Source organism: Mus caroli, chromosome X (assembly GCF_900094665.2).
Source record: "Mus caroli chromosome X, CAROLI_EIJ_v1.1, whole genome shotgun sequence".
NCBI classification, from domain to species: domain Eukaryota; kingdom Metazoa; phylum Chordata; class Mammalia; order Rodentia; family Muridae; genus Mus; species Mus caroli.
The window spans coordinates 35,748,971-35,760,148 of NC_034589.1; the positions used below are offsets into that span (position 1 = coordinate 35,748,971).

Consider the following 11,178-nt stretch of genomic DNA (forward strand, 5'->3'; position numbering starts at 1 on the left):
AAAAAAAAAAAAAAAAAAAAAAAAAAAAAAAAAAAAAACAAAAAACTCCAAAACATTTTTAAAAAGTTGTCTACTCATTCTATGATCAGAAAGTAGTGTTTATGGATCCCATGGGTGCAAACAGATTTTGTAAAGCAATTATTGTCTCCTTTAAACAATTCTGAATATTTTATGGAACCTTTGAGTTGCACAATATCTTTGTGGATAAATTGGGAAAATATGGTGAAAAGTGAATTTCATATCTATTTTGCATATGACCTACTCATAGAACTATTTTTACACCATGAGCCTGTTGAAATAGTATTTTCTTGAAATAATACTTATTCTTACTCCGCATTATATAGTCTGTGATTTTCTTTGAATTTCTCTTTGGGAATAACGTTTATCATAGGTCATTGTATTGATTTTATTGCCTAGTATTTGTCACAGCCTGTAAATGATAGATCAAATGGGTGACCCATAATTTGTCTAATAGCTAGACTAGATACCCCACACTTACATATTGGATCTTTATTACAGATGAAGACATGAAAAACAGGTATAAAATCCATAATTGATGCAAGGCTGGGAAAGATAGTGAAGATATAAGATTTTAACAGAAGAATATAAAAATGTGTACTGAACCAAGCAACAAAGTATAGAAGCAGATTAACACAACATAGTAGTATGCTTCAAATCAACAATTGTGTAATACTAGTGATGAGATAGAGCTAAGAGGCAGGGTCATTTAGTACTCAGTATCATATCATGTGTCAAAAGTATGACATTTGGGGCTTAAGGGATGGCTCCTGCTCTTATTGCTCTTGCAGAAGACCTGGGTTTGGGTTCTAGCACCCATACTGGGCAGGTAAAACCACTTATAACTCAAATTCCAGGGTATCTAAAACTCTTTTCTGCATCTGTAGGCACCTACATACACAGGACACATAAACTCATGCAGACATATATACATGCACATAAAATAAATATGTACATGCACATAGTAAAGTGTAGCATCATTGTGAAAAACATCAATCCAACCTTAGCTGTGGTTTCTTGTTGTGTGCTTTTTGCTCATGAACATATTCCCAAACTGCCTTGGTGGTCACTATAACAGCTATCATTGAGTAGGGGTGGAATTTCTGGTATTCTTAAAATGTATTATTTTATAAATGGAAGCTTACTTTGCTTAAAGTAAATATTGTCTGTTGTAAACAACCAGGAAAAGGAAACAATTCAAAGTATGTGTCTTACAGGCAATGGAAAATTAGTATTATCTGTGCTTGTGTGTCTGCTGTTGGGTTGAATTTTGTTGTAGCATTAGGCTTTTTTTAAATAAGAAATCCAGCTCTCAGAGTTACTCTTGGTATGACTTCCAAGTCCACTGTATGTAAGCACAAGAGGCAAGGACGGAGGAGGAAGACTGAAACGAAGCTATGAAAATGAATATCTGACTCTTTCCAGAATCAATTCATTCCCTGAAGTGAAAAAATCTGGCTACCTAGAAAGGGAGTATACTTCAGAGTTTGTACTGAGAGCTGTTGAGTTTCACATTTTACTTAAAAATATATTGATTTTGAGTAAGTGGCTGATTTTATTGCCAAAGCAAATTTCATTTCTTGAGATGATTAGGTTTTATTAAACTATTTCCTAACTGTCAGTAAACACATGTTCTGTGACTAAGCAGTACAGTCCTCAACCAAGTGGCATTCATTTCTTGGCTAAATAGAAGGATATTTGATCAACTCCAATTTGAAAAATGTGTAAGTTGGAAGAATGTACACCTGCGGCCTGAAACTTTCTGCCCAGGGCCCGATTTTATCACTTTATAATTCAATGGTCTCAGCATAGTATGTATTCTTTTCACTAACTGCTTTCTTATCCATCGATGTGAACAATAAAACTAACCTTTTAAGTATAGTTGGGTTGTGGAGACAAAATGGAAGAGTGTATAAGAACAACATTGTAACACTGTATGAACATGCATCTCTCTGTCTCTGTCTCTGTCTCTGTCTCTCTCTCTACACACACACACACACACACACACACACACACACACACACTCACTCACTGGAACTTTCAGTCATAAAGAAGAAAGTGGATGCAACAGAAGATACTCATATGAATCAAATTTAGCTGGTCTCAGAAAGACAAATATATATATTTTCTAGATTTTCTACATATAAATAAGTATACACACATAGGTAGTGAAGTTGAACAATAAAGAGGACTAATGAATAGAAAGATGAGAGAAAAAGAGAAGCACAGAGAGTATGGGGGGGATATGTGCACTGTTAATATATACTTGCATAAAAAGCATCCTTATGTACCCCAGTATCATTTATAGTGAAAATTTAACATCAGCACTTTAAAATTCTCAATAAATGGTGGCAGTTATTCTTAAAACTTCACTAGAGGATATTATGACCTGTTATTAAGGACTTGATTTCTGAGGTTCCATTTTTCTAAGAAAGTGCAGAACACAAAGTTACAGAAAAAGAAGCCTTCTCTTGCATCCTTCTCAAAATGTGTAAATATTATGCTAGCCTTGTTTGAGACATGCTGGCTTAGAATTGCATGGAAGATAAGACAACATGGTTATATTTTTGTAGAGATACATTTACATGAATGCTTGGTTTATCATAAGGTATGGATGATTTCTATTTAACATTTGATTGAAAAGGTTCAATAGACAAGAACTCCATAAAATCCTTTGATCATGTATATTGCTATCTTATAGTCTTAGAAACAGCACACACTTCTTAAGCTGCATCCCATACATTCCTATCAGCACAAACTGTGCAGCTTTGTTGAGATATTTGTCTCTGCCTTTATCCAGCTGTATATTTCGACTTACTGAAATATGGAGCTTAGCTGTGGGCAAGCCCAGCTGGACCTCTGTAAGTATTATTAGACAACTGAGATTTTGCTCTTGGAAGGTCCCTACTGAGCTTCTTTCTTTTCTAAGGGACAAATGTCCATGTTCTTAAGGATGGCCAGGAGAAACATGGGTCACACTAGTCTGAACAAATAAGATAGTCACCGAGGATCTAGGCAGCTGAATCATTCTTTCCACTCTTCAATTAGACTACATTCATTGTACTTCTGTTCTAACTTGATAATTTACTCATACCTAAGAGCTGAAAGATTTCAAAGCCAAAGCCTCTTGCCTATCCAACCCTTGTTCAAAATCATCTTCTTCAGTGAAATATCTGAAAGAATTATCTATTTCATCTTTTTTCCCTTGTTGTCTACTCTACCACAGTACTCCAGCTCTTACAGATTAGTATCTCACTTATCAGAGTCACTAACATTGTAATATCAAATGCCTTAAAAAAAAAAACACTTCTTTTATTCCATGACATCTACTCAATATGAGAGATGCTATTCTTGAAAATCTTGTTTCTTTGGGAATTTTTTTCTTATACCTTCTTGAGTTTTATGTTACTTGATCTTTTATTCTTAGCTTGTTTTTGAGGTACATACATTCTTTCTTTTTACTATTTGAAATTTATTGTTCCCTAGAGTTTTGTTTTAAGCTCTCTTTATTTCTTTGTATGCTATGCATGCTTCCTGAGGGTTCTCACTGGATAACTATGTGCCATTTCTATAGATAAAAGTAAATAGATAATCATCAATAGAATCTTCATTTCAGACCTTTATCTTTAGACTAATACATGATTTTCTTCCAGGCCTCTTGGCTTAGAATAGGTATCTCATACTCAAGCATGCCCCAGATTGAACCCATCATCTGATTCTTGCTCAAATCTGTTTCTCTTTTCTTTTCTATCTCAGTAAGCAGCACTGTCCTCCTTGTACTTGCTTACATTAGAAATTCAGTCAGCACACCTGTGATTTGAGTTCCAAGATTTGACAAACCTATCTTCCCAATTCATATTTTGATACTCTACTTTCAGCTGCTAATAGTGTCTGCTTATGCAACTTCATAAAAATGGGCAGCGTCATGACCAGGCTCACTATACTGGTGTGGTACAAAGAAGACCTAGCAGCTCGGCACCCGTGCTGGTTTGAATGAGAACAGCTCCATAGGCTCATATATTTGAATGTTTGGTTCCCTAGTCGGTGGACTTTGTTTAGGAGGAATTAGGAGGTGTGGTTTTGTTGGAGGACATGTGTCACTGGGGGTGGGCTTTGAGGTTTCAAAATCTCAAGCCAAGCTTAGGCTTACTCTCTTTGCCTCCTGTCTGCAGATCAGGATGTAAGCTCTCACTAACTGCTCTACAGAACCATACCTGCTTGCCCACCTGTTGCTATGCTCTCCACGATGACCATTATGGTCTAACCGTCAGAAACTAACCAGGCTCCCAATTAAATGCTTTTTGTTCTGTAAATACTAGTCATGGTGTTGCCCCAATAGAACAGAAACCAAGAAAACACACCAAAAAGCAGCTTACTTTGTATAACACTCTCTTGCCCCTCCCCATCACTATGTAGCTCTGGTGTTCTAGAATTTATCATGTAGACGAGGGTAGCATTGATTTCACAGAGATTTGTCTGCTTCTGCCTTTCAAGTGCTGGAATTAAAGGCATGTGCCACTATACCTGGCTTGTATATCATCATCTGAAAAGGCTGTTCAATCACTGATGCTTTGATATATTCTGTTGTTGTCATACCTATATCACTCCAACAGCTTTTAAATAGTCTCTTATCCTCTAACAGTTCTTGGTCCACTCTATTCTCTAGTCTATAATCACAAATATGCTCTGAAACATTTTTTTGAAAGCAGTACTGGGTATTCTAGGACCTTGCATGAGAGGTGATAAATTTATCACTGAACAACACTTGTAAGATTTGGATTTATTTCTTTCCCTTTTTTTGTTTTAGAGATGAGGTATGTAACTCTGACTGAAACTCACTATGTAGACCAGGGCTTGACTTGAACTCACAGAGATCTGTCTGCCTTTGCATCCCCAGCACTAAGATTAAAGGCATATTACCACTACATATGGCACACTTCCTCTCCTAATGCTGTTATTTGCTTTCCATTTTCCACTGGATGAAATAAAAGCTCAATTATGCTTATAAGCTCCTTCACCATTTTACCCCTAGTCATGTCTCTGCTTCAGCTCTACCCAGTCCTTTGGACCAATTTTTTTTCCCCACCATAACTGTATCTGCTGAGTGAGCACAGATCATACTATCTACTCTAAGTCTCAAACAAAAAGGAATGAGAGAGCTACTATAGTATCAATTGTGGTTAAAAAGTGTCATACTTTCTCTCTATTGAGACAGAGAATTCTCTTTCCTGAATAACTTTTCCACAGAAGCACATCAGTTGTTTTGAATTGATTGATCGCAGTACTAAGTGTTCTATTTTAAGTTAAAAATAACCCACAAATGAATCACATATATGCATCTTTTCTCTCTCCACTCCCTTATATAAATACATCCACACCCTTCCACATTTCCATAAATAATGCTCCTTTTCTTTGGCTTCTGTAAGATCTTGAATCATAGAAAGTTAAATTGTTCTAAGAACGTGAATGTCTAATCTACTCATTTCTAATAGAACTTTGTTAATTTTATCCATTTTTCCAGACCTTCCCACTCCTCATTTTATTTTTTAACTTGACTCAGATGATTTCAATTTCTGGACTGAGGCAGGGACAGAAACAGAGACAACTTGAGTAGGTGCATCTCTGGCATTTTAAAGAGCACCAATGGAGGTGGGGAGCGGTATTAGAACTAATGACTAATGTGTTACTTTAATTTTTAAATTTTCCCTGTTATACTTAGATTCACATGCTATGGAAAATGAAGCTACTAGGATATCTTAATAGTAATTGATGACACCAGTTGCTTATGTAACTGTGACCCTCTATTTGTTCCTAATGGGACCCTGATTTCCATTCAAGGATTATGAGCCAGTATGCTCAAAGAAAATAACTCTTTTCATTGAGAAAATTCCATCTCTCCTTTTCAAGCAAGTATACACACACACACACACACACACACACATATATATATATACTTGCTCACACACACACACACACACACACACACACACCCACAAATATACTACTCATTTCTGGACAATGTGACTGAAGAAAGAAGTCTACTGGCATCTTTGTTTGATTTTTGGACATTTCACTATATGAGATGATTAAGCCTTATTGTTGAAAATACTTTTAGACGGCATTAGGTTATTTTTAGCAGAAACCATTCTCCCTGATGCATTAATCAATGTTGAAATTCTCAATATTACTCTAATTACTTTGAAACCATCATTAGAGTTACAGGTCTGTAAAATATTAGAGCATAGTCCCTTCAAGGGATTGTCTAGCCTCTTTACCTTCTTAAACCCAAAAACTCTTTGTGGTACAGACTAAGAAAAAGTATCCAAACAATGCTGAAATAATATTGTATGTTCTATAATCTCTCTACATGTCATTTACTTATTGAATGGTGTCAGAAATCAGAAGTTTGGGGCCATATGAATATTATCCTGATTTTTACCTCTTTATTTTCTGGTGGAAAGTTTTTAAAAAATATTTTATTTATTTTTTGAGAAATTAGTATAGTACATTTCTATCATATTTTCCTCATTCCACAACTCCTCCCAGATCCTTCCTCCTTCACCCCATCCATCTTCACATTTTGTTCTCTCTTTACAAAAAAAGCTACTAAAAGCCATAGGGTTTGCCCAAGACTCCTGAGGACAGGGCCACTATCCAAGTGCTTTGCTAAATATGTATAAAACAAATCTGAGAAAGGTGTTGCTTTTATTTAAGAAAACTTAAAACACCCCAGAAATATCTGTTCATATACCCATGAATAACATGCCACACTGAAATATTTATTAAACAGATTTCTAAAGATCTCGATCATCGCTACTTTGCTAAAGTTCATTTGCTGTTGTATACAAAAATAATAAAATTGGGCTGGCAAAATAGACCAGGGAGTTAAGGGACTTGCTATTGAGCTTGGTGACCTGAATATGATTGCTGGTACTCACATGGTGGACAGAAAGAACCTATTTCTGCAAGTTGTCCATTGACTTCCACATATACCCCACTTCCCTATTTCCTTAATACATAAATAAATAAAATAAAAAAGAGTAACATTGGATATTTTAGAAAATAGTGCAATATAATTTTAATTGATTCAAATTTTATTTTTTTTCTAACATCCCCCCCCCACCCTAGCTCACTATTTTCTTCAAAGTTTTCTGAGAAGGGAAAAAGTAACTTACATAAAGAGAAGATTCTGCTATCTGACATTATAGCAGATGCACCAGGCTTCCTTTCTATGTAATTTCTGCATGAGAAAATTGTTATCCATTTCCACGATCCCGAATGGTGATAACACCTGACAAGCAGCAGTGCCTACCTGAGTGATGTCCATTCCAGAGTCACAGCTCAATGGCTGTGTAGAAGTCAGACCGTTTGAGCCAATTACAGTTGTGATCACAGCATTCCCATCAATTCGTCGGATCATAGTCCCATCCACGAAGTAAATGAATCCATGCCTATCTACTGTGATGCCTATTGGGGGGGGGAACAAATTAGCATTAATAATCTAGTAGGCCACATCTACACTAAGTTCAGTATCTTGAAAGCAGCCATGGTAATGGAGAGGCATTGTAAAGACACACAGATTTAGTTTTGCTCAGCACAGACAGGGCAGAAATGGGAGATGGTGGTTGTGACACATACTCATTTTTGTTGTGGTTTGAAAAGAAATGACAAAAACTAACATACAAATAGTCTAATAGTTGTATTTATTATTATTTATTATTATTACTATTTATCTAATAGTTTTATTTATTAATAGTTTTATTTTATTCATCTTCGTACCTGGGCTCCTTTGCTATTTGCTTACACCTACATGCAGACAGAAAAGAAACTCAGAGAAGGCAGTGTCTGTCACATTGCTTTTAGCATGTTGATGCTTGGGCCACTGCTTATTTCCATGGTTGCATTAGGAAATAATTGACTTGGAAAGGATTAGCGTTATTTTCAAGAACCTATATTTAGTTCAAAGGGAATTTGTAATACTTCTGATGAATTAAATGGAAGACTTTCCCCTGTATTACCTATTAAAAAGATGGGAGGGAAAACTGTGGCAATATGCAGAGAAGGACTAAGGTTCTAAAAATAATCAAGTTTTCTGATTTTTCCTCTTTTTCATTCATTTGTTTTAAAATATCATGTATGTATATAGCATATTTTGACCAAATACCTCCACTCCCTCCCTCAAAGTCCTTCTATATTCTCCCAGCACGTCCCCCCCCCAACTTTATGTACTTTTTTTGTTTAAACCAACTGTGTCCAATTACTGTTTTCAATATGTGAGGGACAATCAAACTTCAGTGTAACTTTTGCATAATGTTAATCCCAGTCCAGTCTCTTGAAACGTATATTAAAAGAGTACTTAGAAACTATGCCATCTAAGAATGGATATATGAATTATAACTGATATTTCACTTTGGTCGAAGTATTTGCCCCCCAAATTTCATGTTTTAACTTTATCTTTGGTAAAATTTGAAACAGTGATCTGCCTTTTCTATGGTCACTAACTGCTTCTTTTCCCTGAGTACTGGAGCAGGACTCAGCTCTATAGCCCCATCTTTCATAAACTTGGCTGCATAGGCAATTATATGCTTAGGGTACTATTTAACGGGTCATATGAAATAGTAGATGGGAAAAAAAATCATCAAATCTATACAAGGGGCATGCATATTGTGCACCTCTTCTTTTCTTTGGCATTTTCCTGAATGTTCTTGAAATACCTGTGAGGACATGCAGTGGTGGATGCTTGAAATGATGTATAATAAGGAACCATATGTATACTATGTTTTTCATATAAATCCACCTTTGAATACATGCCCGTGATAATATGATGAAGTTTAATTTAGAAATTAGTCACAGTAAAATAACTACCATATCCCAATAAAATAAAATGAATACTCACAACAATATACTACAATAAGTTATAGTAACACCAGGTTCTGCATAGAATATCTTATACTATATTCAGATTTATTCTTAGTTTTATGAATGTGCATGTTTATATGGATCTTGATTTACATATGCCTGTTTGCATGTGTCTTTGTGTGTGGAAGCCAGAGGATAATTTGATTGTTATTCTTCAGTTACTATCTACATCATTTTTAAAAAAATATATAGGGATGCTCACTGCTTGATTTTGCCAAATAGGCTAGGCTGAGTGACAAGTAAGGTTAGAGATTAAGCAGTCTCTTCTTCCCCAGCACAAAGAATACAAGTGTAGGCCATCGCTAGTGCCTTTTGTGTTTTAATATCTATTTGTTTATTTACATCCCAAACTCTGCCCCCTTCCTGGTCCCTCCCTCATGAGTTCCTCTCCTATTCCCTACCTTTCTCATCTGGGAGATTGGGGACTCCTCCTTATCCCCTAACAGTGGAGTGGAGGCTGTCCCTAAAGCCTGGAATGGATATCTTTGAAAATATGGATTTGGGGGAACAAATTTAGGTCCTTATGTTTGTAAGGAAAGCACTTTACCAGCTGAGTCTTCTCCCCAGCTCATCAGCCTCCTTATGCTTGCGACCCTATGAGATAAAATACCTCTATATTGGGATTAAGGAAGGTGAGTGACGCTGGGCATGGTGGCGCACACCTTTAATCCCAGCACTCGGAAGGCAGAGGCAGGCGGATTTCTGAGTTCCAGGACAGCCTGGTCTACAAAGTGAGTTCCAGGACAGCCAGGGCTATACAGAGAAACCCTGTCTTGAAAAAAACAAAACAAAACAAAACAAAACAAAACAAAACAAACAAGGAAGGTGAGTGACATATGCATTAGACTACAATATACAAGTAACTTGAATCCAAGCACTGTGTGTGATACTACAAGAGTTGATCTGAGACCCGAGATGGTTAAGTGATTAATGGAAAGGTAGTTAATATGTCCTCAATACTCTGGGTGTTTCGTATTGCAGAAGGGTGAGGAAATATGGTGTGAGATTTTAGCATGGCACTCAGAAGAGTATATAATTTAAAAGTTATTAATTATTAATATTTCCCACATATAACTAAATTTGTGCAAACTGAAATTTCACACAAGGAGGAAACTACTTTGCTTTTAAAATTATCCACACACTATTCCATTCCCAATTCCCTTTTATTCAGACTCAAATGAAATCAGGCATATATGAAAGTTAGAAAAATTCTGTAATAATAAACACAATATTTTAATACAGTGCAACTGAACACACACACACACACACACACACACACACACAAAATTTGCCTGGCAAAATGTATAGTCACTGTTGTGATTTGCATGCAAAATGTCTCCCATAGGTTTGTATGACACCTGGTCACTGTTTGTGTTGCTATTTGAGAAAGTTGTGAAATGTTTAAGAGCTAGAGCTTTACTGGGCAGCCTTGAGGTTTAATAATGGTGATTTAGTTCTTATTCCTGAGTGGAGATGCAATGTGAATTGCCAGCCTCATGCTCCTGTCACCATTTCTTCTCTGCCTGCTTCCATGTATTCTGTACCATAATGGGATGTATACTTCTAGAACTTTACTCCATAATGAATTCGTTCTTTTTAAAGGTGCTTTTATTTATGGTATTTCTTGTCACAACAAAAATAAGATACTCACCTAGGGACAATTTGTAAATTTAACATAAGATGTGCTTGGTGTCACAAGCTGATAATTTTAGCTATTCAAGAGGCTGAGGTAGGATGATTGCAACTTCAAGACCATGCTGGACAAACTTAGTAAGACCCTGTTTTTAAATGAGCAAAATGAAGCTGGAGAGATGGCTCAGTGGGTAAAATGCTTGCTTTGTCAATGTAAGTGTTGGGAGTGGATCGAGTCCTGAGTTAATGTATATTATTGACATGATCACTGCTATGTCAAGAACCCTAATGCCTCAGTTACATGGAAATGGCAAAGCCATCCCCAGATCAGGTTCAGAGGAAGGACAAAGGCTTTCTCTGCTGCAAGTTTGAATGTTGGCATTTTATGCTAAAACTATTATCCTCTGCGAAGATTCCCACTGGATACTCTCCCACTTGAGAGATTTAGCTGATCTGCTTCCTCATTTGTGCTGTATATAATAAATATGCCAACTTTTTGAACTGCTATTGATGTGTCTCTATAAGAGTACATGACCGAAAAAGCACCTGGGCAGCTGGGGCGCAGGGTCTGCTGACACTCGCCAGCTACCCACAACACCCGCCACAGGA

The 11,178-nt window shown here is 36.4% G+C and overlaps 1 protein-coding gene across 5 annotated transcripts in view; it reads right to left on the reverse strand.

Annotated features, from left to right (window-relative positions):
- Positions 1-11,178, reverse strand: part of Tenm1 (teneurin transmembrane protein 1) — an 811,210-nt gene that overhangs the window by 65,615 nt on the left and 734,417 nt on the right. For all 5 annotated transcript variants that reach the window (XM_021153953.2, XM_029473265.1, XM_029473263.1 and 2 more), the window contains one exon: positions 7,331-7,485. In XM_021153953.2, the coding sequence (XP_021009612.1) occupies positions 7,331-7,485 (155 nt within the window). The remainder of the gene's footprint in view (positions 1-7,330; positions 7,486-11,178) is intronic.